This window comes from Oryctolagus cuniculus, chromosome 2 (genome assembly GCF_964237555.1).
Source record: "Oryctolagus cuniculus chromosome 2, mOryCun1.1, whole genome shotgun sequence".
Taxonomy (NCBI): domain Eukaryota; kingdom Metazoa; phylum Chordata; class Mammalia; order Lagomorpha; family Leporidae; genus Oryctolagus; species Oryctolagus cuniculus.
In genome coordinates, this window is record NC_091433.1 from 163877657 (window position 1) to 163905490 (window position 27834).

Genomic DNA, 27834 nt, shown 5'->3' on the forward strand with positions numbered 1-27834 from the left:
TGAGACTTAGATTCTCAGCATGACCTCGCCTGTGTTGTGTTTTCTAATCACGTCAGCCCAGCAAAGAGGAACACCTCCTTTGGGCTCTCATAGCATCTTATGCATTACTACTAATACAACACCTCCTAAAATAGCACTTACCAACTTGTACTGCAGTGGCCCACACTCAAAGCTCTGGGCACCTTGCGGTCAGGATGGTCTTTTTGCTCTTTGTAGCTGCAATACCAAATACAGTATTTGGCACACAGCAGAGATTCAGTGCCTGGGTATTGAGTGAGTGAACTCAGTATTCACACACCTCTTTTCTCTGCACATCATCATAGTCAATATTCGGGGGAAAGGCAAAAGATAAGAAGATAGGGTAGGATGCAACAATAGTATCAGCCATCACAACTACCAGCTTACCACTAAGTCTAGAAGTGCTGAAGACCAGAATATTTCAAAAACTAGATGCAATCCTGTGTGTCATAGGCTTGCACATGCTTCCATATTTCTATGAGTAAGCCTACACAAACAGTATTTCTTCTGAACTGCAAATCATAGCAACCTCTTGCAGCGCCTCAAGAGCTGAGAAGAAAATGTGATACTCTGAATTAGCATTTTTCCCCCTTTGCCAAAAAATGTCATTAATGATGGGATTACTTTTTGGTTCATTTAACAAAACTGTTACTTATGTCAAATAACAATGGTTTGGGGGGGGTATGGAAATTGATTATTTTATGAAAAACCTATCAATTTTATTAAACTTGGTCTCCCTTTTTCTTGGCCATTTATAAAATTTAAGTGTTTCACAGAAGAATTTGATACCTATTAAAAAAAATTTTCTTGACATTTACTTAGCTTACTGCTTTTCACATATGGAAATGTAAGTCTTGATTCTTTGGTTTTGGTGACTGAGATGGTACAGCGTAACATCCCCCCAATTAATGAGAAGGAAAAAACTGGCTTTTCTTTCTTTATCCTTGAAATAATTTTATTATATCTTCTAGGAATTTATCTCACTAATATTTTAAAAACAGAAGAGGGCAACCCTGAGGTTCTGAAAAGACATGGAAAAGAGCTTATCAACTTCAGCAAAAGGAGGAAAGTAGCAGAAATAACAGGCGAGATCCAACAGTACCAAAATCAGCCTTATTGTTTACGAGTAGAATCAGATATCAAAGTAAGTTGAATTATTTGTGTACACATATTTCTGATGATAAGCTGTCTATTCAATAGAAGGTTTATTTTACAGAAGAGAAAAAATGAAAATAAAGCTTAAATAATTCAAATTTTCTTAATGTTAAAAGTTTCCTTAAATTATTTTCATGAGTCTCTCACTAAACGTAAAACATTTAATATTAATAATTCTTTGCATTTATTTTAGAGGTTCTTTGAAAACCTGAATCCAATGGGAAACAGCATGGAAAAAGAATTCACAGACTATCTCTTCCACAAATCCCTAGAAATAGAACCACGAAACCCTAAGCCTCTCCCAAGATTTGTAAGCATTCGTATTTATTTTATATACTTTTTATAGTTGTCTTCCACATCTAGTGGTGTCATCCCTACCCATATATGTTTTATAGATAAGTTTTGTATAAAGGTTTTTGGTGAGGAAGTCACATGGAACAGTTTAGTAATTTCAAAAAGTACTTTAGATAAATATACCCAGAAATATCCCATTTGGTCCCAAATAAAATGAACATTTTTATTAATGGAGAAAATCTTGATATGATAGATGATGAAAATAGAAATGTTAAGTTTTTCTTTTTGGTTTTACTCAAAGTGATTTTTAGGAGTTATTTCAAGGGCAGGACATTTAATAAATTTATACTAATTCACTTATAGTAAATTTACATTAAAAATGCTACTTTTTGAAAGTAATGATTTATTCTAAATTTTAACCTTGAATCATTAGCAATAAAATTACCAGGTTTGGCTAGAGATACTTTCTTTGGGAAAATAAAGTTTCCATTGTTTTTTAGTACTTGTCAGTGTCCAAATATATGAGAGTGCTTCAAACAGTTCATGGAAAATCGAATTAAAAGATAAGTATATTTTGGGGCAAAAAATTTTGAAATCTATGCATAGTTTTTTCATGAACTTTTTGATGACCCCATGTATACGTGGACTTCAAAAATTTTTTGTACCTAAATAAACCTGTCTTTTCCATTTTCCTGTGAACTTTTTGAAATACCCATGTATATCCAGTATCATCAGCTCTCTGATCTGAATCTATTATTTCCGGGACAGTCAACAATCAGGAAGCAGATCTACATGGGTTAAAAGATACCTGGTTTGCTTCATGCGGCATGCTGATATCACTGAGAAATGACTGCTCTGTAAGGAAAATTCTGTAGAAGTAACACACACACCCAGATGCAAGCCTGGGCAACTGAATGCGTTTGTATAGAGCTCAAATGACACTAGTGGCATCACTGCATCACAGCACAGGAAGGGGCTGTGTTCATGATGGTGACTGTCACCCGGGGTACAGTGCTCAAAAAGTGTTGCTCAGGAAATTCTATTTGCTCAAAATAGTCTGTTTGAAAAAACTAAAGAAATATATGCTATATTTTAGAAACTTTTCTACTTAAAATATTAAGATTATAAATATTTTGGTATTTGTAGGATTCAGACTCAGTTATTTAAAGGAATGTGTTACCAAACAATGTAGGTAGCCAAGGCTTTAGCAAAATGGAATGTTAATGCTTAAACTTGGACACTTTGATCTGAGTCATTATGTAACTTATTAGTGATTTGTGGTTTTCCCAGATATTCGTTAACTTTGATCAGGTACATGTAGAAAAAAAATTCCTTTCTACTGTGGTGTGTTAAGTATTGTATTTCTTTTGGTATCTCTACAGCCAAAAAAATATAGCTATCCCCTTAAGTCTCCTGGTGTTCGTCCATCAAACCCAAGACCAGGAACCATGAGGCATCCTACACCTCTGCAGCAGGAACCAAGGAAAATTAGTTATAGTCGGATCCCGGAGAGTGAAACAGAAAGTACAGCATCTGCTCCAAATTCTCCCAGAACACCATTGACACCTCCTCCTGCTTCTGGTGCTTCCAGTACCACGGATGTGTGCAGTGTGTTTGATTCTGATCATTCAAGCCCTTTTCACTCAAGTAGGTGCTAAAATGTTAAATGTTTTAAAGTATTTATTAATATTAATGTGCCAGAGATGAAAAAGAATCTGGATTTTGTGTGTGTATGAATTCAGACTAGTCAATTACCATTTAAAAATATCGTTATAAAAATACAAAACAAATTCGAAACTCCAGCAACTTAGAATTCTTTTTAGAAAATGTACCAGAATAGCCCTCTTTAAATTTATTATAGTTTACTAAGAAGCCTAATGGTAAAATTAGTGATTTAAACTACTGTTTTCCAAATGCATCCCTCATATCTGGGAGAAACAGATAACCCTTAAAAAACATACAGAATATTTGTCTCATGTGTTAATTGCCTCCAAAATTATTGTATTTGAATACTCAAGTCTAAGCATCGCCTCCCCACCAAATTCAGCAGTACCTTCTAACTTTGCAGTGTATCAGGTTCAAACTCCTGCCTGACCCTTTCTCAGTCTACCCCATGGTGCCCTGATGGTATATAACATGATAATTTTAAATGTCTAGTAGTCACTTTAGAAAAAGCAAAACTAATTATGTGAAAATAGTTTTAATAATAAATTTTGGGGCTGGCACATTGAGTTATGCTGCCTCTTACAATGCTGCCATTCCATATTGGAGTGCTAGTTCAAGCTCCAGCTGCTCCACTTCCAATCCAGTTCCTTTTATTGAACTTGGTATATTAAAATTGTCATTTCAGTGTGAAATCAATATAAAAATGTATGACTGAGATATTTTACATTTTTAAAAAATTCTAAATCTTTTAAATTCAGTGTGTATTTTATACTTATAGCACACGTTAAATCAGACAAGCCACAGTCAGTATCCAGTAGTCTCATATGGCCAGTGGCTACCCAACAAACAGCTCAAGCACTAGCCCCTTGGAAAGGCTGCCCCTTAAATCCAGATTGACATGCATTTTCTAATTGAGTATTTCATCCGGAGCTTTAAAGATTATTTTAGAACATATAACCATTTTAAAAGTATCCATGATTAAATCAAAACTTAAGTCCCATTGCCTCGGCTCTCTTGTGACCATTTCCACATGCTCTCCCCATTGGCTGCTTCAGGTCAATGTGCTGACAAAGCTTCACCCTGGTAGCTGACCTAACAGAATCCAGTCCCGGAGGCTACATGGTATTATTAGGAGGAAGAGATTGAGAAGCACTGACCTATGAGTTAGGAATCTGGTTTCTTACCACAGTCTGCTAGTGAGCTTTCTGATTTTAGATGAAATATATTTTTTTGTGCCTTCTGGGAATCAGACTGTATTTTTAAGGTTTCTTCCAACTCAAAGAATAGAAGCAAAAATCTTAACATAATTCTTTGGAGGTATATTGTTTTGAGATTTAGTCCAGAATCTTGTTTCTCCCTGTAGTGTACATATATTTGAAGTTATTCAACAGTCTGTCCTGTCTTTGTACCATCTAAGGGGTGTTTGCCTCGAGGATACTGTATTTTGGCTTTATGTGCAACTCTGGATCAGAATCAGTGCTGCACAATGGGTCTTCAAAAAGTTCATGGAAATACTATGTATGATTTCAGAACTTTTCAAAAAAACCATCTTTAAACTCCATTTTTCCACAAAGTTTCTGAGATACTCTTGTACACATTGTAAACTGTCATATTTCTGATTAAGTTCAAACAGACATCAGGTAAGAAAAATTCCCCAACTTGCCAACTCCCTAAATTTATAAAATGAAACCAACACTTTTTCTGCATACTTGACCTAAAATCATTATTTATTCTGAGCAATTTAATTGCAGGATTTTTTTCTTAGAAAAGACAACTATATGTATATAACAACACACACACACACACACACACACATACACATACATACATGCATACATATAAGGATTCCCAAAGAAATTAATTATTGATGCCCCAGGAAAGCCATCAATTGCAAATTCTGCTTCTCTTAGTTTAAGTAACTAAAGACAGGAGAGGTAGAAAAATAGGAACCAAGTTTCTGTATGAGTGCTAAATTTAAATGATCAAACAGGGAAGGAGTCACTCTGGAATGGAATGTTGTAGTCAATCTTTGTTACATGTGTTAGTCGAGCTGTATTACATAGCTAGCCAACGGAAGAAACAGCATTCTAGGATTTAGGCTTTATAATCTTAGACTTTAGGATTTTCTCACTGTCTTTTTTTCCTTATGATAAAGAAAATCCCTATTCCCACTCAGTTTGCTAATGGTAAAAGTTGTAAATAACTGATTTTAAAATCAAATAAGCCAACGTAATATAAAAATACCCATGTTGATGCCTTACTTAAAACTTATCAGAAGCTTATGTGTGTCAAAGATCCTCAAGTGCTCTTGAGTCCACTCCGAGTACCGGGGGAGCTCCAGAGCCTCCATCTTGCTAACCACTCTGTCGCCCCCAGAGTGAATACTACTTTTTTTGTTTCTCTTGGGGCTTGGTAGAAAAACTGCCTTGATTGCACTCTTACGTCATCTGAACACATTCCACTCAATAGAAGGCAGCAAAAAGTGCCATTCCTTATATTTTCCAAAAGGCAGTGTTTCACTAGAATCCTTTCATCAGTTTTAATGGCACTCTTTTATGCCAGCGTGTCTTTGGCATCTCTTACTCCTTACTAAGCACTTACACAAAGACAGCTTGCAGTATTGAGAGGTGAAAGAGAATCATAGTTAAAATGCTGTGGAAGTTTGTCAAACGATGACCTGACTGAACAAAAATGGTCATGGAAAGCTTTCTGGTAAACACAGGGCAGGAAGGAACCGGCCACCTCCTTAGTGCTGCCACGTACACACCCTTGTCTGCCTGTAAGGTGATGCTCATAGCGGCTGGAGAAGGAGGAAAGACCACCAGGATCATTGCTTTGTTTCTGCTGCAGTAGCAAAGGCAAGAATGGTGCAAGGCTTTGTGCTTCCCTTCCTGGTCATAGAAGGGAACCAAAGGGCCCACCTGCTCTGTGTGCTGCAGATGAGCCTTATCTCCGTCCCTCAGCAGAGAAGCTCTGACAAGAAGATGTTTTACAAACATTTCAAACTGGAATTTGCTTCATGGAAGATTGCACATGAAGAGTTAGAAATCCATTAACCAGACGTTAGTGTTTAAGATGCTGTCCCTAATTTAAATATATAATTTTTTCCACTAGGACAGTGCTTGTTTCTGTTTCAAGGATGATTTCAACCCTAACTCTTCAGGGTAATCCCCTGGGGAGCTCTAGAAAACACCTGTGCCCAGCCCACACTATGCTGGCGCTGTCCTCTGGGCACCGGTATTTTTTCAAGTTCTGTAAGGATTTCTCATGTGCCGCTGAGCTTGAGAGCCATGGATCTGCCCCTGGGATTTGTACTTAATAAACTGATACTGCTCTTTAAATTAACTGAGTCTCACCCTTCAGTCATGGTCAGTATATTTGTTCAGCATCCAGTTGACAAGAATTTCTAACCTATCTCTTGATTAGACAGCATAAAATTCTAAGAGAATTCTTAAGAATATTTTCCAGATGGCGAGACCAACCAATGAGTTAAAAGAAATAAGGCCAAAGATGTGCCCCAAATTTACCAAGTGTTTGAATCTAAGACCATGCTATATGTGAACATGTTCAAAGCCAACTTTACATCCATGTCTATAAGTGTGTATGCATCTGTATAATTCTTTCAAAAAGACTGCAACCTGTAATAGTCAACGGATGTGATTTTATTTTATTTCTGTATTGTACTAATTATACCATCATTTTTTAATATTGTTGAAATTAGACACTTTAAATTTATCAGTTTCCTTCAAAAAATGTCTTTCAGCCCCAAACTTTTACTGATTTTTTTAGAGTGTTTATTGCCACAAAAGGAAAAAAGCTGTATCACTTTCAGCTTGTTTGAATATCCAGAGCTGTAGTTATTTTGTGATGAGAATACCTGTCCCAGGAACACTTTTCAAAAGTATAAAGTACTAAGAAATTCCCTTTTCTTTTTAATTTGTATAAAATAATTTCTTATTTATTACTTCTTTCACAAGTTTGAATTTTCAAAATAATTTTTAGTAAATGACATTTCTGAATGGCCCCCTGAATTCTTTGCTTGATTTAATCTGTGCAACTTAGTCTTACAATAATATAGTTTTCTTGTGAATATTTGTCATTTAATTATTACATCAAACAGTAAATCTAAAACATCTTCAAAGTTCCAAATATTAACTCAGTTTTTTCTTCTCAAAAGTAAGTAATAATGAGTTTTTATTAAAAATTGTTACACCATTCTTTAGAATTAGAATGACAAGAATAACACTTTCATCATAAATTTTTACATATGGGTTGAATATATCAATGAAAGAAAAATCTACTTTTTCTTGTTTCCTTTCACAGGCAGCGATACCGTCTTTATCCAAGTAACACTGCCCCATGGCCCAAGTTAGTATATTTGGTTTAAGACTCATAATTCTTGCTTTGGCTTTAAAAAATCAAACCAAGTGTAACCTTTCCTGCTAAAACTCGTCTTGGGTCTGGCAGCATTGGTACCTTGCTTGCAACATCTTAGAAGTGAGGCCCTCACTTGTGCTATCTTTTAATCATAAGTGATTTGCTTAAATTTATATACTTTTCATGCTTTTTTAAAAACTTTTTTTTCCCTCTTTTAAAAGAACATATTAAATGAGTGGCTTCCCCCATGTAACCATTTCTCTTTTCCCACTATGGAGTTCTGAATATATTTTACTGCTCAACTTTGAAAACAGCAGCAAGAGCATGCATGCGCATATGGGAATGCTGGCAGCTAAAGCAGTGTCTGAATCACAGCTATACATAGTTTGGTAGACAGCTTAGGCTGGAGGCAAATAACTGCAGCTATTTACATGATAAGGCCCAAGTAGTTATCATTAAGTTGCATTGTAGCTCTTTGCTTTTGAAGTAAACTAACCATTCAATTCCATTATTTTAATTATATTAAGCTTACAGATTAATATTTTTGCTGTCCTTTCATAAAAAAGATTTCAAAATTTATACAATGGAAAATATTGTACACTAAAGTTAGTATACATAGTCTCTTAAGAAAAAGGTAGTTGATCATTTGAATAATTCAGAACACAAAGTGCTTTTTAAATTATTTTGTAACATTTAACTGACAAAAGCTTAATGCCTAAAGGGGAAAAAAAATCCTACCAAGTATAATTTTAGTGATTGGATGGCTTAAGTATTTTTTCATGTCCATTTTTATAGTATTTATAAACTAGCTAACTTACACATGTGTTGTCTTTCAGAGTGTAATGATTTACATACCTACATTATGCCCTTGTCACCATAAATGTCTGTTAGACAGGTTCTCAGTAGAAGCTTTACTTTGTGTGTCTGCCTTAGTCATCTTAAATAGTTTCATCGCAGCTCCAGTTTTTAGATTAGAGGCTGATTTTGCTGATACGCTAAGGATAACCTATACCTAAGCAAAATGCGGAGAAATCCTTCCCTGGACAGTAGATTCTTTCCCTTGCATCCACTGAGAGAACTGCTGGAGAGAGGCACTGGGGACAGAGGTTAGGATCAGAAACTCTATTCCCAGGAACTATCCAGAAAGACCTGGGAATTTCTATACTAACAAAGTCAGAGGCAAAAATGAACCCATCACAAAACTTAACAAAAATTACCATTCCAAAGATTTTTTTAATAGTTTGTTATCTCTCCCAAAAATCTGAGAATCAGACTCAATTAAAAATCCCAATAACAGATTGACACTGGGAATGTTATTTTGTTCAAGAATCAAAATAACAGTGTCTTAGGCAGCTTTTTTCTAAAAATTCTGCTAAGAAATTTCTGCATGCATTTATAGCAGTTTGCTTTAATAAATGAAATACTACTGGGTACTTCTACATAGTTCTTTTAATAGATATAATCAATTTCCAGCTAAATCTTTTCAAGATTAATAAATGAAATAAAATTCCCATGAACTGTTTTTAAAATGTAACATCCTACAGGATCTGCTTCAGTATCATCTATAAGTTTAACCAAGGGCACTGATGAAGTGCCTGTCCCCCCTCCTGTTCCTCCACGAAGACGACCAGAATCTGCCCCAGCGGAATCTTCTCCATCTAAGGTAAAGTAGAAAATCTTGTTATCTGGAAATTGGAATCAATACAGTTATAGTATCATCAGTTGTTTAGATATAGTTTATTTTAAACTGGGATAGATGAACATCTCAGAATATTTGGGCTTAGTTTAATAAGGATTCATGTAGTCATGTTTATTTCTTTTCTTCTGAAGTTAGTTTTGGGTATGTTTTTATAAACCAAAAGCTATTGATAAGGTTAAAGAAATATGACGTTTTAATCTGTAAAGTAAGAGTAATTTGGTTTCAAGCAGTTCTTTAAAAATACATACAGAGACAGAGGACAGGAGAGACAGATCTGAAGCTTCGTGTGAAGGCACTCTACCAGGGAAATGGTTGTCTCAGCATATGCTGAGCCCAGAATAGTGATTCTGACAGGCTTTTAAATGGGATTGTCACAAAAATGCTGAGTTGGAAGAGACCCTAAAGGTTCATAATAGCTATTTTTTTCTAGCTGTTTAAATTTCTTTTCCTTTTTTTCTTTTTTGGCTTAGTTCATTGTTTAAAGCTGTCCAGAGAGCAGAGTACGTGGATAAGATAAGACAATCTATAGAACTTTATGGAATATTAATAGTAAATTTAAAATTGTGAAATTAATAGGTTACTTATGCTAAATCAGAAGTGATCTTAAAATAGAATGAATGATAGCAAGCAAGAGCAAACAACTAAGTTTTGAGAAAAAAAATTAAGGCAAAAACTGAACACTGGTGAAATTATTTCCTTATGCATTGGCAGAACCTCCCATTGAAAACACATGGCAGAACTCCTGGCTCCACACCTAGCATTCTGCCAGTAGCTTGTTTGAAAGCAAGCTTAATTCTTAAGATACTCATGGTATTACATAAATTTATTAATAAATATGTTTTAACCTTTTTTTTTCATTTGTTAGATTATGTCTAAGCACTTGGACAGCCCCCCAGCCATTCCTCCTAGGCAACCCACATCAAAAGCCTATTCACCACGATACTCAATATCAGATCGGACCTCTGTATCAGACCCTCCTGAAAGCCCTCCCTTATTACCACCACGAGAACCTGTGAGGACACCTGATGTTTTCTCAAGCTCACCACTACATCTCCAACCTCCCCCTTTGGGCAAAAAAAGTGACCATGGCAATGCCTTCTTCCCAAACAGCCCTTCCCCCTTTACTCCACTGCCTCCTCAAACACCTTCTCCTCATGGCACGAGAAGGCACCTGCCGTCACCACCATTGACACAAGAAGTGGACCTCCATTCCATTGCTGGGCCTCCTGTTCCTCCACGACAAAGCACTTCTCAACATATCCCTAAACTCCCTCCGAAAACTTACAAAAGGGAGCACACACACCCATCCATGCACAGAGACGGACCTCCACTGCTGGAGAATGCCCATTCTTCCTGAGTTCCTCTGTACCAGGATGCACAGTTTCCGAGCCCCAAATCCATTGCTGGCAATGGATGCACTGAATGTGCCAGCGCTGAGGAGGTAAAAAGTAAGAACTCCAAACACTAACAACTCTACTTCAAGATGCAGTATAAGACAATGAGTTTTAACCTAGACATAATTATAAAATGAAATGGTATTCCAGTTTAGAATATGGAAAGACTGATTTAGAAGAAATGGACAACTGATTGCACCTGAAAATCAAGTCAAACAACTTTCTCCAGCCAATAGGCAGGACTCTTCTTTTTACGAAGTGATCTTTATCATTAAAGGGATGGAAAACAGTCTAGCGTCCAGCAGGTCCACATGATGACAGTTTTTGTAATTCCAAATATTATGCACTTTTAAAAAAATCTTAAACAGGGATTTTAATATCCTCCTTTGTTTTCCTTTGCTTTACTCTTCTACTTTAGAATATTTTCTTAAAAATCACTCAAAGGACTGTGAGGAAAGGCTGTGGTACCTGACCTTGTTGAATTCAAGGCCCAGCACTGTACTACAGTCCTGTTTACAGATTATTACAGTGAATTGAATGGGTACCGAGGCTTCACCAAAGAGGTACTTTTTTTGTTGTTTTTATTTTAAATAATTTTACCAATTTTAAGACCATTTCCCCCACCTGTCCCCTCCCCACACAAGCTAAATGTGGTGGTGTTGCCTTCAAATAAGAGAAATTTTATGTCATTAACATGACAGAAGAACTTTTTAAAAATGTAACTGTCAAGTATACTATTTACATTTAGAAGACTGTTAATCTATGCTAGATTGTCATCCCCCCAACTTCTCTCTCGAAGGTTTACTGGTAACCCACATCATGGCTCGTAGCTGTCCCCCTAACCTTACTGTGGAAGAGCAGGCGCCTAATGTGAGAAGGCGCACCTGCTGGGCATCACTGACACCATTCATGTTTTACTAATGGCCGAGGAATCAGCATATCTAGAATTACCTTGCATTGCCTAAATCATGTGTATATAGTGAATGTTATATAATATACCTGGCAGGTCTGTTTTAATTTAATTGAATAAAGATACATATACTTTGTTTGGCTGGCAAATATTAAATTATTATATGGAGAAAATGGTTGATTCTTATTTCTTTGAGTTGAAAAACACACAAAAACACTAAGCATAAAAGCACGTTTTGTGGTACGCCTTGGTTTCTAGTTCTGGATATATGTATTAGTCTTAAAGAATGATCTAATATTGCAGTTTGGCATGTAGGAAAATATTTGGTTAGAATAGGATGGGTACCTTTTAAACAGAACTGTGTAAGTTTTTCAATTTCCTGAGCAACATGTATACAGTTTGTTAAGGTTTATATTGAACATTCTGGCTTGCTTGAGATCTTCCGCTCTGTCAGAACTATTCATAATAGAACATCTGTCTGCATCATTAACATCGTAAAACAGATTATTCATTAAGCCTATGTACCACTCTTCTGAGTCTTACAGATACTGTGACGAAATGCATGCAACTTATTAATGTCCACTGTAATGTCTATGAAATGTGCAGTATTCCATCCTTAAAGAGTCATCAGTTCATTGGTATCTGCATGTGTCCTCTGAATAATGAAGCAACATTTCAGCAGTTCTGTTAACCTCTCCATTAGAGACATTTCCAGAAGTGCTGCATCATGGTGGAAACCTAGTAGTTTAATAATTTCCTGTGATATTTATTAGAGCATTAATGTGTATCATGATAGTACAGTATATTAGCCATTTAAGGTCAGAAAGTATGTTAGTTGCATCATCATTAAGTAGTCCATCCTATCATATCCTTTCTTATTTATTTGTTAGAGTTGAATCTTTGTTTTTGTTTAATGTCTATACCATTTCTATTATGGTAGCCATTTTTCTCTTTGTAAAATGTCTCTTCTTTTAAAAGCATCCTAAAAAAAAAAATTTTCAAGTCCCCTCTTGGATGCAAAGTGCCCATAAGACCATTCATTCAACAGATACATATTTAAGCCTATTTACTAGTGCTGCTATAATTGTGATACACATTCCAGAATCTCCCATGACTTTTTTATTGGGCCAGCCTTATCGTCCCTGGGATTTCCCTTTTTATGGCTTATTAATCACTTCTTTTTTTAATTACCCCAACCCTTCTACAAATGAGAAACTGAGAAAAGTCACATAGGAGCCCATTCAATACCTCTCTGGCTAGTGTATTGGCCTTCAAAAAAAGTGATAACCCCTTTCAACCTGCCTGATCCTATAAAGAGGAAAAAGATTTGCAGTTCCAATTGTATTTCTTCCAAAGGGAACCATTCTTCTACCCTGTGGTTTTAGAAGACCACTTCACTGTGCAACCATTTTATATGCATGTGGATAGAGGATATTTTTTTTTTTCAGAAGTATGGCATTTGGGTAAAAATACTTTCTGCAGTGGTAACTGATTAGAAAAATGCCAATTGGATGGTGGTGGTGTGTCCTTCCCTTCGTTTCATGTGAAACATTAACTAGCTGACAGATGTATCCTTTTCAGTAACTAAAATACATACACTTAATCAGGGACAAGTAGTGGCAGAAGAAGGCAAATGCATCATTCTAAAATTCTGCTTTTGAATCCAGCACATTGCAAAGCAGTCAATGCAGCATGACCTTTTGTTAAACACATTCCAAAATGTGGGACATTTCTTTTAGAATGGAAATATTCTTAATGTTTCATTATCTTTGGATCACAAATGGAAGAAAACATCTCAAGGCTGAATTTACTTAGCGGCTTCATAAGGGAAGCTCTTCATGTCTAAGCACCAGGAACAGATGAGAAGTGTATGTTTCTAAATGTATTCAAAGACTACGGTTATTTACTCTTCTCAGTCCTCCAAATGTATTTAAAGACTACAATATACCAACATTAAAAGTTTGCTTAATTAAAGGTGGTTGGGCATCAATTCTGTGTTACTTGAGTAGGTTACTATTCTCTCACAACTCTAGGATGTTGTCATGATTCTGAATTTAGCAAAGAACATGCCACACTAGTGCTTCAACCAACAGAACAGGGTAGTGAACAAGTACTATTTAGTTGGAAGGCTATACTATGGTTCTAAATTATTCCTTAATTTTTTTCCATAAATCAAAAATTACCTGATGCAAACCAAAAATTTGTTGGTATTTATGATTATGATCTTGTCTTAATTATCAAGCTTAGCTTACTTTGATCTTGTACTTCATTGTCTTAATATGAAATTTAAGTTCATTCTTTTAAATGGCTCAGCAAAACAAATGGGGGAGGGATGTCCCAATTTATTAGTGTTATACATACTGAGGAAAACCTTTTCCCTCTGATTTAGAAAGGAACAATTTAACCATTTATTTCTTGGTATTCTGCTGCTGTGGCTAAGTTTACTTACTCTTTTAACCTATATTGTGTGACTGTTGTACAAGTGCAGGTCCTGTTGCAATGCACATTAGTCTTTACCAGTAAATAAATATCACAAGGTTAATGTCAGTTTGGCTGAAAGAGAATTATGCAGTAAAATTATTTATAAGGGGAGGTGAGGACTTAATATTTTTCTCTTTTGAAACATCTCATTACTAACTTTAAAAATCATTCCATAACCCCTTATACATGAGCCAATGAAATATTTTGAGCTCTAGTTAAAAGAAGCATGAAGTCTATATGATAATTCTAAACAAAAGCACTTGTAAACTTGTTTTTGTAAAGTCCATGCCTTATTTTTCATTTTTGACACCGTAAAGTGCATTTTCTGTCAACTGTGAGCAAATTTCCCTTTTGCCTTTAATGAAACTAGTGCATTAAGTAGCCAATTGCTGCAAAATTTTAAAGCAAGTTAGCTAAAAAGGTGGGTCATATTGGACTACCATGCAGAGGAACAAGATGCATAACACAAGGAAGATATGTGCGGTGCGGCTTCGCCCGCCTGTGCCAGATGCATGCCACTTTCAGTAGCTGCCAAATGTGCCTTTAATTAAGAACATCTCTAATTTTTTTCTTCAGATCAAGTCAGCATTAGGGGGCGGGATTAGGGCAGGGGATTTGGGGGTGCAAACACCTGGTGAGACCACCAGAGAATTTGTCTGTCAAAGTGACATGTACAATTAGCTGAGACATGTTTGTGTAAATATGTGTATTCGCCTTTGTGTAGTAGCACGGTTATTTGCTAAAATAATTGTCAAAAAAAATTGCTCTGTCAGTCTTACTTTGATGTAAGAACAAAGTGTGGTCTATATACATCTAATATGGCCTCTGTACCTAACCATGTTCGTAGGTAATCTTTGTACTCTGTGTGCAGCAGTATTTGCGTTTAAAGTGAAAATAATGGCTGTTATTTTTCTGGCATTACTAAGATAAACCGAAAATAATAAAGAAAAATGCCTTACATAGCCCGCAAGTGTATTATTTTTGCATGTATTTATTTTAGAGGACAGTATTTTTTAAGTTATTTGTGATTCAGGCAGCTCATACTTTCCATATAGAAAAATGTTTTTTGCATTTTTAGTGATCTTCATTTGGAAGCAGTTTTTCCTGTATAATACAGTTACTATAAAAGAGGTTCCAGATTTGCTTCCGTGTCATATTCTATGATTGTCGAGAAAGACCCTCGGGATGGAAAGTGGTAACTTAAAGTGACCTTCTCTGTCACTTGGTTGAAGTTTCACAGGGCTGAGGCATTCGCAATCCGTAAAAGAATCCTTAAGATACTACGCTTTTGCTGGCGCTGCGGCTCACTAGGCTAATCCTCCGCCTTGCGGCACCGGCACACCGGGTTCTAGTCCCGGTCAGGGCGCCGGATTCTGTCCCGGTTGGCCCTCTTCCAGGCCAGCTCTCTGCTGTGGCCAGGGAGTGCAGTGGAGGATGGCCCAAGTGCTTGGGTCCTGCACCCCATGGGAGACCAGGAGAAGTACCTGGCTCCTGCCATCGGATCATCGCGGTGCGCCGGCCACAGCGCGCCGGCCGCAGCGGCCATTGGAGGGTGAACCAACGGCAAAAGGAAGACCTTTCTCTCTCTCTCTCTCTCTCTCACTGTCCACTCTGCCTGTCAAAAAAAAAAAAAAAAAAAAAAAAAGATACTACGCTTTTGCTGAGACCTGCCGGAGTGAGACAGCTTGACCTATAGCAGTTCTTTCTAGGCCTGGCATGAAAAGATTTAAGGTTGTACGTGAAGAATTATGCAAATGCAAGGTCATCTAAGACAAGCTAAAGACTATAAAAAGGGATGAATCCTTAGAGATCTGATCCCCTTTCTTAAAAACTGAGCCAAATGAGACATGGAGAAATGTGAGATCACAGCCAGCTTCGTGTGGTGGTTAGTCACTGGAACTCTGACCCCTGCTGTTTGGAGGACTGCTTTCAGGTTTGTCTAAAGCTTATTGGTGATTTCTTCCTTCCTGGCTTAATGTGACAAAAATCATTGACTCATACAAATGTATTTGGCAGACCACTATGAATTCTAAGCATCTATTATATTCTAAGTAATCAGTTGAATAGCTATAGGAAAATAGCGTTAACATCAGTATCAGTCAAACTTGATTCTGAATTTGCTTTTGAAGTGTCACATCCTTTGAGCTTTAACCAGCTGATTTGCTCGCTTACATATTTTAGTCATGTTGGGTCCTCACAGAAGCAGCTGATAAGTCTCTGGTACAACCCACAGCTCGGCTTGCCTTTTGGCGGACAGATGCACATGGCTTCCAGGGGCAAGAATGGCTCTGATAAAGTACAGTTCTGAAACAACTTAGCCATCCTAACATTTTAGGACTTTTGATACTTATTGGAGGCAAGAAAAACTGAAGCCCATTTGGAAGCGAGTTTCTCTGCCTTAATAACTCATCAAAGAAAGGATCAATGTGATAGAGTAAAACCGGCAGGTGCTTTGGAATCATCTATTCACATTCTGTTTGCATGGCTACTCAAATGACTGGAGAAGTTACTTAGGTCTGAGTTGGTTTCTTGTCAACATAAGGAAATGAACAGATCTGTCTTGGCTACTGTGAGGCTTAAAGGACGATATGGAAAGTATAGTGTCTTGAGCAAGTGCTTAATAAATGGCACCTAAAGTTATAAAGGATACATTTTAAAAGGCTGCATACTTTTAGATATCTTTTAAGAGGCTGGTTGTTTGTCCTGAAGTTTATAATTGATTCTTTACTGTCTGGTATCCTTTGTTTATTTAGATTAGTGTGTGAGTGACCTTAGGTTATAAGCATTTGACAAGGGCCTATCTGAAATATTCAGCAGTCAGTAAGCACCTATTGTTCCAAGAAGTGCATATGCTAGGATTATAGCAATGAGCAAAAATCCATTAGCATCCTGGGGTTTATAAGCTACTGAGGAGACAGGGACAATAATAAGCACAGTGAATAGGTGTCTTATACATTGAATGTCATGGCTGCTATGGACAAAAAAGAAGGTGGCTGGGAATGTCAGGGTGAAGGAGGTGAAATGTCGATGGGATGGCCAGAGTCTTGCCCCAGAATAAATAAATAAATAAAGATGTGAAAGTGAGGGAGTGAGACATGCAAGTGTCTGGGAGAAGAATATGCCAAGTCACGGAACAGCCGTTCAAAGCCCAGAAGCAGGTACATACTTAGTGAATCTAAGGAATAGCGAGCTTGCTTGTGGCAGGAAAGGAACGAATGTGGATAGAACAGGAGGTGAGACCACCAGAGGTTTAACGGGGCCAAGATGACTTAGAGATTTAAAAGGCCTTGTAAATGACTTTGACTTCTTTTTGAGAGAAATAGTCTTTGGAGGGTTTGAGCAAAGGAGTGATGTGGTCTAATTTACATTTCAACTGGATGGTTGTGACTGCCATTAGAAAGTGGCATGGCCGGCTCACTAGGCTAATCCTCCACCTTGCGGCACCGGCACACCGGGTTCTAGTCCCGGTCGGGGCGCCGGATTCTGTCCCGGTTGCCCCTCTTCCAGGCCAGCTCTCTGCTGTGGCCAGGGAGTGCAGTGGAGGATGGCCCAAGTGCTTGGGCCCTGCACCCCATGGGAGACCAGGAGAAGTACCTGGCTCCTGCCATCGGATCAGTGTGGTGCGCCGGCCGCGGCGGCCATTGGAGGGTGAACCAACAGCAAAGGAAGACCTTTCTCTCTGTCTCTCTCTCTCACTGTCCACTCTGCCTGTCAAAAAAAAAAAAAAAAAAAAGTGACAACTCTGGAATTGGTGAGCAGAGGTTAGATCCTGGATATATTTGGAAGACAGCCAGTTTGCTGGTGGAATATAAGAGAAACAGAAGTGTCAGGAGAGACCTCTCTCTCAAATAAATAAATCTTAAAAAAAAAAAAAAAAGTGAAAGAAGGGGAGCCAGCAAATAGACCAAGAAGGAACCACCAGTGAAGGCAGATGCAAACCAGGAGTTAGTGTTGTCTTGGAGGTCTAGCTGAGAAATTGTTTCAAAAGAAGGAGGTGATCAGCTTGCCAATGCTACTTGATGGAAGAATAAGATGACTGAGAATGGACCATTCGTGCGGCAACATGGAGGTGATGGGTAATTTGACACTAGCAGTTTGGGGGAGTAGGTGGGCAAAGCCTGGGCTTGGTGAGTTTAATGAAGAATGGCATGAAAGGAAGTGGAGCAGTTTCCTCTTTCAAGTTTTAGGTTCTAAAGAAGCAGAGAACAGGGGAATAACTAGAGTGGTTAGGAGAGGATTTCTTTTGCTTTAACGATGAGAAAAATAAGAGTATATTGGTACACTGAAGGATTTGCTCCAGCTGAAAAGGAAAATGCAGTAATGAGGAGAGGGGAATGGGTTCCAAGTGGAAACAACCCACCGGGACAGAAGCACAGCAGTGCCACCCACAGTCCTTTGCAGTAGGCCCTACCACCTTCAGATGAATGGAATTACATGCATGAGAAAAAACCAGCACATTCCATCTTTCCGCTAAGAATTATGAGCATTTAATACTACCATCTCTGAAGTGAACGAAGTAAAAATAAAAGTATTTTATAGATAAGGAACAAATTTAGATGATCTGTTAAAGATTAAGCACTAAGCTCTTGGAACACAACAGATTTTTTTAAAAACAAATGTTATTTGGTTTAGAAATAAAAATCTTGACTGTTCTGAACATCCAACAACTTCCCAAAAGGTATTTTTATCATGGCCTAAACTTTTAAGTTCTTGTGTGTTTAAAACTCAGGTCTCGTGTCACACATCAGTTAATTTCTTCCCTTAAAATATGTGTTTCCATCAGTTTTCCCAACATTCTTTTAACCTGTGTCCCGTTTTGGAAAACCGTATCTCATCCTTCCTCTTCTCCAAACCCCTTTCCACCATGTGAGACCACTGTTCTAGTTAAGTAAGTATTAGGATGCTCAGACACCAACCTTCTGCACTGATGTCTTTAAATCAACTTTCAAAATGGAATTCCAAATGTCCCAGAAGCATGACTGTTTTAGGATTAGGAGGAAAGTTATTAATTGTAATGTTTCAAGAAAAATTTAGTCTGTAAGCTAAATAATTTTATGAGTATTTTACAATTGAGTGTAGAACATTCATTCTGTCATTTTTCTAAGTACATTGAATGATAGGAAACATAAAATCGTTGTTACCAATTTATGAAGTGCCTTGATCATGTGTATATGTATGTTTCTAATCAAAATGTTACTGTACTTAACACAAATTGAAGAATACAAAAATATTCATTGGAATGTCAAAGAACTATTAGCTTTCTGTGTCTTAAGGTAAGTATTATCAATTCTTTATTCTATCCTAAAATTCAGTATGTGGATAGAATCTGAGTGCTGAAATTTACTTATAGATCATCTAATTCATTGGTCTAAAAGATAGAGGCTCTAAAATTGAAGTGGGCCAATCACCTGAGTTTAAAATGTACATTCCTGGAATGGGCATTTGGTCTAGCAGTTGAGATGCCTGTTTAAGCTACCCATGTCCCATATCAGAGTAGTTGGATTCAGTTCCAAGCTCTGGGTCCCTGGGAGGCAGCAGGTCATGGCTCTCATTCCTGGGTTCCTGCCACCAGGTGAGAGACCTGAATTGAGTTCCTGGCTCCTGGCTCTGGACCCGGCCTAGACCTGGCTATTGGAGGCATCTGAGGACTGAGTCGGCAGATTGTGCTCCCCCTCCCCCCACTCTGTCTCCCTGGGTGTGTGTGTGTGTGTGTGTGTGTGCTTTTCAAAAACAAAAAATTTTAATGCATGTTCCTGGACCTCATTCCCAAATATTCCAATACAGAGGGACTGAAATAGTGCCCAGGCATCTGCATTTTTACAAGTGCTCTCCTAGAGAGAGAGATGAGTAATGACCTGGAGAAGGTGAGGGGATGAGACATGAGGTACTACGGAAAACAGTATTCAAAAGGTTTCCCTAACAATCTAGTTCAGTCTCAGGCTAATTTAAACCCTCTGTGGGCAGATAGCCCTCTGGAGCGAACCTTGCAGTGTTGGTCCCCAAATCCAGGTTCTCAAAAGTTCAGTTGTGTTTTCAGAATAGCAAGGGCATTCCTTGCTTGGTCTGTATTCAGATCCCACAGGGCTGCTGAAGGGACCCGCCACAACACCAGCCTATGCAAAAATATTCTCTCCATCTTTGGGTGGAGTGCTTCTTACTGCTTATCAGCCCAGACACCTGCAGTCTCCTGGTGACCCGCGCTCCTCAGGAAGGCCAGAAGTCACAGATGAAGCAATCATCAACCTCGTTCCCACCCTGATTTCATCCCTAGTGCAACTTTGCATTAAATATCATTAACAAATATCTCCCCATCAGTTTACAATGCAACCTTGACAGATTAAATAAGGCAGGTCAGCAAAGAGTAGCAAACTTTTTTTTAGTTGGAAATATGTTTTTTAATGCTAGTGCTATGAAAGTGGCAGTAGTGTCTAACTGCCTCTGAAGACAACTATTTTCTTTCTTTTGCAATTTTTTTCTTTAAAAAAAAATGAAAGGAAGGGAGGTGACACCCCTGAAAATTTTGTCAAACTAAAACAGAAATTGTTTTCTGTCGCCCTCTACCTATTATAGCACCACCATGAAGATTGGCATCAACCATTTATTGAGCGCCTACTATACTCATCTAGAGATATAAGGGAATAAACACAGGGCATAGTTCTCGCCCTTGAGGTACAAGACAAATGCATCAGAAGATAACCAAATTACACTACAAATAGTCACAAAAAGAAGATCGGACTTAAACTGGGTCTCATGATTTGCAGCGACGGAGCTAAAGAACAGGCATGAAGCAGGAACGAGTCTGGGTCAGGTGCATGGCTTACTGGCAAAGAGCAAGGGCTGAGTTTGGTTGAGGTAAGTTAGTTCACCTAGAACTTCAGTGTGAGAAATGACAGCCAGAATGAGAACTCGGAACCAAACCGGAGGGAGCCTTGAATGTAGTTAAAGAGTTTGGATTTTGGCTGCAGACAAGTAGGAACACTTTAAGACTGTTACATAAAACAATATTCGGAGATATTAATGTGCTCAAGACATGAAGGATAGAATGGAAACAGAGTTGGGAGGCGGTTAGAAAGCTACCAGGAAAACCTGGGTGATAGGGACCCAGAGAATAGCAGCACTAATAATTACTAGCTTCATAGAATAGTTTCATAAAATACAACTAAATTAAGTTGTACTGCAAGTGTAGCATCAACGTTTTTTTCAGAACATGCTATCAGAAGGAAACTTGGGAGGTGTGTGATGTGTTCAACCTTCCAGGGATTGACCATTTTGAAGATAAACAGGGTATGAATGGGAAAGGAACTTTATTGTTATACACCTGTTACGTAAGAGATTGTGACTTCCCACGACCAGTAGCTTGGCTAGGTGCTTCCTAGCTCTGCCCCACAACCTCCCTGGTCTGGCAACAGAATGAAGCCATTAATTTCAGGAATTGAAAATCTTCGCTTAAACGTCAATATTGGAAAATCCTAAAACTTGGCTCTTTGACATGTTCTAGACACCTATTGGTTAAAACACAAATGAACAAGTTCCTAATTAGTCATCAGAGAGAAGGAAATGTAACACTTAGAAATGAAACAGTGCATAAATTAGAGGAACAAGGTCTAAAGAAGTCAGTTTGAGTGCTAAGATTCTGAATCGACATAAATCAAATACCCCAAATGTATTATAGGGAACTGCCTGGCAATAGTAACAGGTGCATTTACCCCTAACTGTTTTCTATTGTGAGTCTGGGGTTTAGGCACATCAAGGATGTGGACCATTTGGGCACATCCATGTACAAACAGCTCCTTTATTACCCTACAGCCAGGCAAGCCTCATTGCAATGGATTCCTCTGTGTTGTCAGAGCTGTTTCTTTACAGCTTACTTTTGGCAATGACAGGTATTGCAACTCTGAGTTTTCATTCTGACCTGGTGTTTGTAGCAACCATGGTGTGGGAGACATGAAAGCGCTGTTGCTGCTGCCATCTCTGTCCTCCCTGAAAGTCTTAAGAGGATGTGGCTCCCAGTGCTTCTCGCTGGTCCACCTGGTCTTGACTGTGAGTGACAGGATCTCTGGTGGATCCTCAATACTGAGTATTCAATGAAGCATGGCCCCTGGGCTGTCCCCATCCTCAGCACAACCCATATAAGGTAAAAGGTTTCTGTACCCTCACCCTCTACCTCCCCCTATGACCATTCCCATGGCCCAGAACCAGTGTGGGTGGGGATCAATGTACCCTTAAGCTCTGACCCTTCTCTATCATGGCTTAAGCACATTCTCCATACCTCAGATTTGGAACATTTGGGAAAAAAAAAAAAAAAACCAGTTCTGTGAACTAACCCTGTGATTTAAGAGATGAGGTTTTTTGAAAGATGACAAGACAGACCTGGCTCCTCACGTCGTGTATATTCACCTAAGAACTCTAGGATGAGTTAATAAGCTAGATGTCTAGCAAGCATAAAATTTACATCCATATTAAATATGAACATGCTCAAAGTTATACTTGGGGAATGACTCAAGATGGAAATTTTTGTTCTTACAAACATTTATTTTCCTCCAAATTTATTGTGTTTTTCTGTAATGATGTGAAAAGTCTTCAGTTCCCTTTTCCCAAGTGTTAAGGTTCAAAAAGCCAGGTCTTAACAATAGACTAATCTCCATCTCTTCAATGTCTTGTATGTTGATTTAGTTTCATATGTAAGTATTTATGTTAGTTTTCCTCAGGAATTTATACATCGATATATATATATATATTCCTACACAGATATATACAAGCTTTTTATCCTCATCTTACCACTTGACAATACAACTTTAAGTATGTTTTACACAGCTGTTCCTTGGTCAAGGTCATTTGCAAGAGCAAGTCGGTTTCTGAAGAAATCTTGTTTGGTGGGTGAAGGATCCATTGAGGGATTCTCATTAGTTTTTTCCCTGTATTCTGATCCACTGGACCTAAAATCTCAGCACACAGATAAAGTACAGGTTGATTTGGTTTTAATTGTTTTCAAATATTTTATCTATCCAAATTGCTTTGCATTTGTAAAACAGTTGCCTCCTAGATCTGGAATAGTTTTTACTCCCCTGAATTCCAAGACATGTGTATCTCTGACTGGCAGTGAACATAAAGAGAGTATTTTTCTAATGCTTTATGAGGGCAATGGTGACTACTATATATGTCAGTGTAAGATACTGTGTAATAACATTGTAATTGGGGAAATAAAAGCTCAAATTTCAAGAAATTCTATTTTTGATTAAATGAAGACTGAAAAACTCCACAAATTACCAATGCCCTTAAATCATCAAGGGTTATTAAGGGCCTTACTGAATTTGGGCATCACATTACAAACTCTTGCTTTTGCTTGTTTTCATTTTTAAATGAAAGATTTATTGAAGCCAACCACACACATATGCTACATTTGGCAGAATGCAGAAATCAGTACAGTAATAAATTTAGGAGATACTATAATCTCAACCACCACAGAGGAGACCAAAACCAATCAATCGTCAACAGCTTAAATCAGTCCATGTGAGTCCCCAGTCGAGAGTGCATTCTTCCTTTATCTTGGGCAAGCCAGTTGGGTAATCCATTCCAGCTCTGTACCTTTTCCACTTTGTTCATGTCAGAAGTCCCTGGAGGGAGGAGGCTTTCTGGATAAACTAGGCTGGGGCCCTTTTTGCTGGCTTAAACTCTGAGCTAGAATCGGTAAATCCAGCCCAGTAATTGAGAACCAATATCAAGAGACTTCGTGCAGGATGTAAAACTGATGTTAGACTTGAAGTTATTTGCCCAAAGCTCCTACACAACTTAGCAAGTTCTCCATGTGCTGAGACTGAGATCGATATGCTCCCACTACCCACGAAGAAGGATCAGTGGCCCCAAGTCCTTGCACTATCGCTGGCATGCTATTGCTGAGTCCTCATTATTCTTATTAGGTAAATTAACTGTGAGTCTATCAGTTACGGAATTAATAGGGCAGAATTCAAACATCTCTTTGCCACTCATTATTCAAGGAAAGAAGTTGGATCCACAGGAAGACTAAAATCCTGATGTCTGAAAACCTGATAACTGATCAGATATTTTCACTTTTCAACATGCTATTGATGTTGCAGATGAAGCCATAGTTGCCCACCATGCTTTCTCCTTCTGCTTGGGAAGGAGCACTTTTCTACTAGATCCCAGCGAAGAGAGGAAACACTACTCTCTCCCTCTCTCTCAACTCTGGTCCATCCTGGTGCTCGTCGAATAAGATGGGATCTGGGATCTGGGTGGGGTGAAACGTAGACCCCCCCACTCTCCCTAGAAACAGCCTCCACGTGCCCTGCCCTCGTACACCAGGCCTCGCTCATCCCTCAGAACTCCCGCAGACCTCCAGCTCAGACCACCCCGGTTAGTACAGTTGTGCCTGAGTGTTAGGCGATGCAGTTTGACCATTCCATTCTTTCTCTGCATCTTCCGTTATTCAGAAGACTACGAATGCCAATGTTAAGTTTAAGGGGCAGGAAGTAGGGAGCAGGATTTGAACTGAGCTGTGTCCTCTGAATTTTCCCCCAGGAATTTCTCATCAGAAAGTCATTAGTCACAACTTAAAAGTCTACACCTCTCATTCCCCATCTTGGCTACATCTAATCTCTCCAAAACCCAGGAAGTCACACTTCGATGGTTCCGACATGCAACCGTTTTAGTTTACCTGGAAATGGGAAAGCTTTGATGTCACCACCAGCCCCAAGGACCACAGAAATCTTCACCAGTTGCGTTCCCATTTCTGAAACAAATGCCAAAATCGCCCTGTCTAGTTTTCAGAGTCCACAAACTCGGCTTAATTTTTTTTTTCTTTTTTAACTGCTCTTCTCACAAATTGTACTTTCCCTGTGTCTCCACCGCCTGCATATCTCTGCATTTCTTAATATTAACTATGAGTTAACTAATGGCTAATTTGCTAACCCTTTTCAAAATCTGGCATTTTGTTGTAGCCATGGCTACAAGCTCATTTGTTTCCTTTTAAAGGTCATTTTACCTGGACACCAGGACTGTTCCCAAGGCTCTGAAGGCCTCCCTAAACTACTAGGAAACGGCCAGTGTGTTTGCTCTCGTGCCATTTCTCTAACACAGAGATGGCTGTGGGGCTCCTGGAGCCGTTCTGGCGGACCACAGGGCTGATCGGAATACATACAGTAAGCGCACACTCAGGAAGGGCACAGTGGCTGCCAGTACATTCTGAGATGCAGCCACCAAAGCACTTGATGGAGAGACAAAAAAAGAACCTGCTCTAACTTCCTTCCCACTCACGTGACGCAGACAGGAAACAGCAAGTTGGAAAGGCCGCCAAGCATGGGCTTGCTACAGAGAACCCTTGGAAGCTTATTTGGGGCTGGGGAAGGCAGAAGGGCGGAAACTAGTGCCACGGCAACTTCTGCCGTATCGAGGCTTGGCCCTCTGACAGGAACCACTGCTCTCCTTGAAAGCTTCAGAGACTGGCACGTGCAGAAGCAAGGGCTCGGGAACACCCATCCTGTTGGCCAAATCAGCCAGCCCTTGCAGTCCCCAGGATGACAAATGAGTATTCCGTTACGAAGCATCTGTTGCGTGCTTATTGTGTGCTATGTCCTACACGTATGGCTAGGCTGCCTTTACTTTGAACTGCAAGCTCCTAACAGGCAGTAAGTATTGCTATTACTTTTATGCTAGACAGAACCTACTACAGCAAAGATCCTTAACTTAAAGACTGACTCCAAATAACTATTGAGAAATATTTATAATCAGCGGAAGTAATTTAAAATGTCTATCCTTTAACCATCACCTTCAATCTTAAAGTTATCTAGGAAATGAAATGGGAAATGAGAGAGAACCCCAAAGTAGGCAAGAATAAGGGAGTGACTTGAGATAGGCTTTAAGGAGGCAGACAAGAGATGAGAATAAGTTTCAACTGTTTCTTTAGTGGACCTGCCTTCTGTTACATGGTCTGTTCCATGGCCTAGGCTTGGCATAGACAAAAACAGCTGAGAAGACACCAAAAGAAAAGGATTTATTGACACACAGTTATATAAGGATCAGTAGGATCAGTAGGAGTTTCTCTCCCTCTTTCTCTGTCTCTCCATGTGTATTAAGAAAATAGATTTGTATGTGATTGGTAGAGGGAGGGTGATGACCGGGATGGAGACACTCTGAGGCATGTAAGTTACAAAGTGCCAAAGAGGGAAAGGATGGGTTAGGAAATAAAATCAGTCATTTGGAAGCCGTATTCTTTATCCTCCACTCCTCTCAAATCCAAGGACAAAAAGAGAGAGCACCGGCTACTTTCCCTGTCACTACACCCCCAACCAAGACTACACGTTTATCTAAGTAGAGGATTTAGATATAAAGATGAAGTAGCACATGCCTCGGATTTCGTAGTAATCTAGGTTTCAGTGTTTACAGTAAGTCTTCATATAGAACCTTCTAGAATGGGAGCATTTGCCTTCCATCCTACTCAAAGGCAGGGGGGTTTTAGTCTAGCATCAGCCCGTCAAATTAGGTCTGTTCCTGGCTTCTAAGAATCCTCATTTAAAATGTTTAAAGTCACTATTAATATTTTCAAGTGATAATATATATAGTCTTTATTCTGATCAATTCCAGCCAGCTTTTAGAGATACATGAACTGGTGTCTCTCTACCCAGGACAACTGTGCCTAATATGGAAACAATCAGAGGGTAATCCTTGTCCCCAAATATTGTGGGCATTTTTCAGGATTTTTTGAGTGATGTCAACTTGACTCTCCCTTTGGAATCCTTGTGGGTGTGGGCATGAGCATTCGGCCCTCCCAGCCTCAGAGGGAAGAGAACCCTTTCTCAGGTTTTCTGCTGCATCTGGCTCCATGCCTAGCTTCATCCCGAAGCAGCATTCTGGGTGTGTGGGGCCACCAGCCAAACAAGCCCCTATGGAACAAAAAGCGTGTCAGCGTAGACAGGAATGAGCCTCCAGAGGGCTACAGGGGAGGAAGGCAGCGAGCCCCAGACATGACACAGGCGGCTTTTCTGGCACTGGCCCCCGTGGGCCTGTGAGTCCACACTCTGGGGTGGCTCCAGTACCCAGCCACTTCTCAAAAGTCACACGGACCTCCTGACACACAGGAGGAGAAAGGGCTGAATGCCTCTTTCTGGGTCCTTCCTCTACCCGTCCACACACCTGACTTCAGAATGCAAGTTCCTGTATAACACTTGGGACCCATGCCATTCACAGTCCTACACAAGTGTCTTGCACAGTGCATGCATATAAGGAAGAGTGCTTACTTAGCAAGAATGCTGTGTTCTCATGGGAGTTACAAGCCACTGGCCTTCCTGCGCTACACTGGGGCCTGCCTGCCCTTCCTCTCCACTTTACCACAGAGAAGCATGCTCCACAATGGTCTTCCCACGGTTCTCGGCTGAAAACACTCGGAAGCTACTTCAGCAGCTTTCTCATCCCCTGCCAAGTTCCCAAAGTGCCCACCATGGCACCCTAAGTTCAAGGTCATATGCGGGTTATCACTTGATGGTGCTGACTGTCCTGGGCCAGATCTGAAAAGCCAGGGAAGCCAGCCAGAGGGAGAGCCATCTATCTGGTGGCTCCGCCTTTACTTCCACTCAGATAACACACCAGAGTTTTAACTGCAAAGGACAGTGTCAGAAGGGGTGGCAGCAACACGAGGGATGCAGGAGAGGATGGTCCACGAGAGAAGACGAGAACTAAGGCAATCGCTCTTTCATCAAGGAGAATCCCAGAAACCCTCAGGGGGACCGAAAACAAATAACCGGCATGAACTTGGAGAGCCCATGGCGCGTGCTCTACATTATTCAAGATCTGTGGGGGCTCGCCGCAAGAGCAAACCTGCTCTTCTACAT

At 39.3% G+C, this 27834-nt stretch overlaps 2 protein-coding genes across 15 annotated transcripts in view; one reads left to right on the forward strand and one right to left on the reverse strand.

Annotated features, from left to right (window-relative positions):
• The window catches only part of SOS1 (SOS Ras/Rac guanine nucleotide exchange factor 1), a 138043-nt gene extending 123088 nt beyond the window's left edge, over positions 1 to 14955 (forward strand). The window contains exons 18-23 of one of the 2 annotated variants that reach the window (XM_051842966.2): positions 990 to 1162; positions 1367 to 1483; positions 2850 to 3114; positions 7456 to 7500; positions 9054 to 9172; positions 10074 to 14955. In XM_051842966.2, the coding sequence (XP_051698926.1) occupies positions 990 to 1162; positions 1367 to 1483; positions 2850 to 3114; positions 7456 to 7500; positions 9054 to 9172; positions 10074 to 10565 (1211 nt within the window). In that variant the 3' untranslated portion in view covers positions 10566 to 14955. The remainder of the gene's footprint in view (positions 1 to 989; positions 1163 to 1366; positions 1484 to 2849; positions 3115 to 7455; positions 7501 to 9053; positions 9173 to 10073) is intronic. The other variant, XM_051842967.2, reaches the window with a different exon arrangement.
• The window catches only part of ARHGEF33 (Rho guanine nucleotide exchange factor 33), a 124111-nt gene continuing 97265 nt past the window's right edge, over positions 989 to 27834 (reverse strand). For 6 of the 13 annotated variants that reach the window (XM_051842971.2, XM_070069220.1, XM_008254492.4 and 3 more), the window contains one exon: positions 989 to 22929. In XM_051842971.2, the coding sequence (XP_051698931.1) occupies positions 22800 to 22929 (130 nt within the window). In that variant the 3' untranslated portion in view covers positions 989 to 22799. Of the gene's footprint in view, positions 22937 to 22991; positions 23608 to 24665; positions 24741 to 27834 lie in introns of those variants that run through there. The other 7 variants (XM_051842978.2, XM_070069219.1, XM_051842977.2 and 4 more) reach the window with 5 other exon arrangements.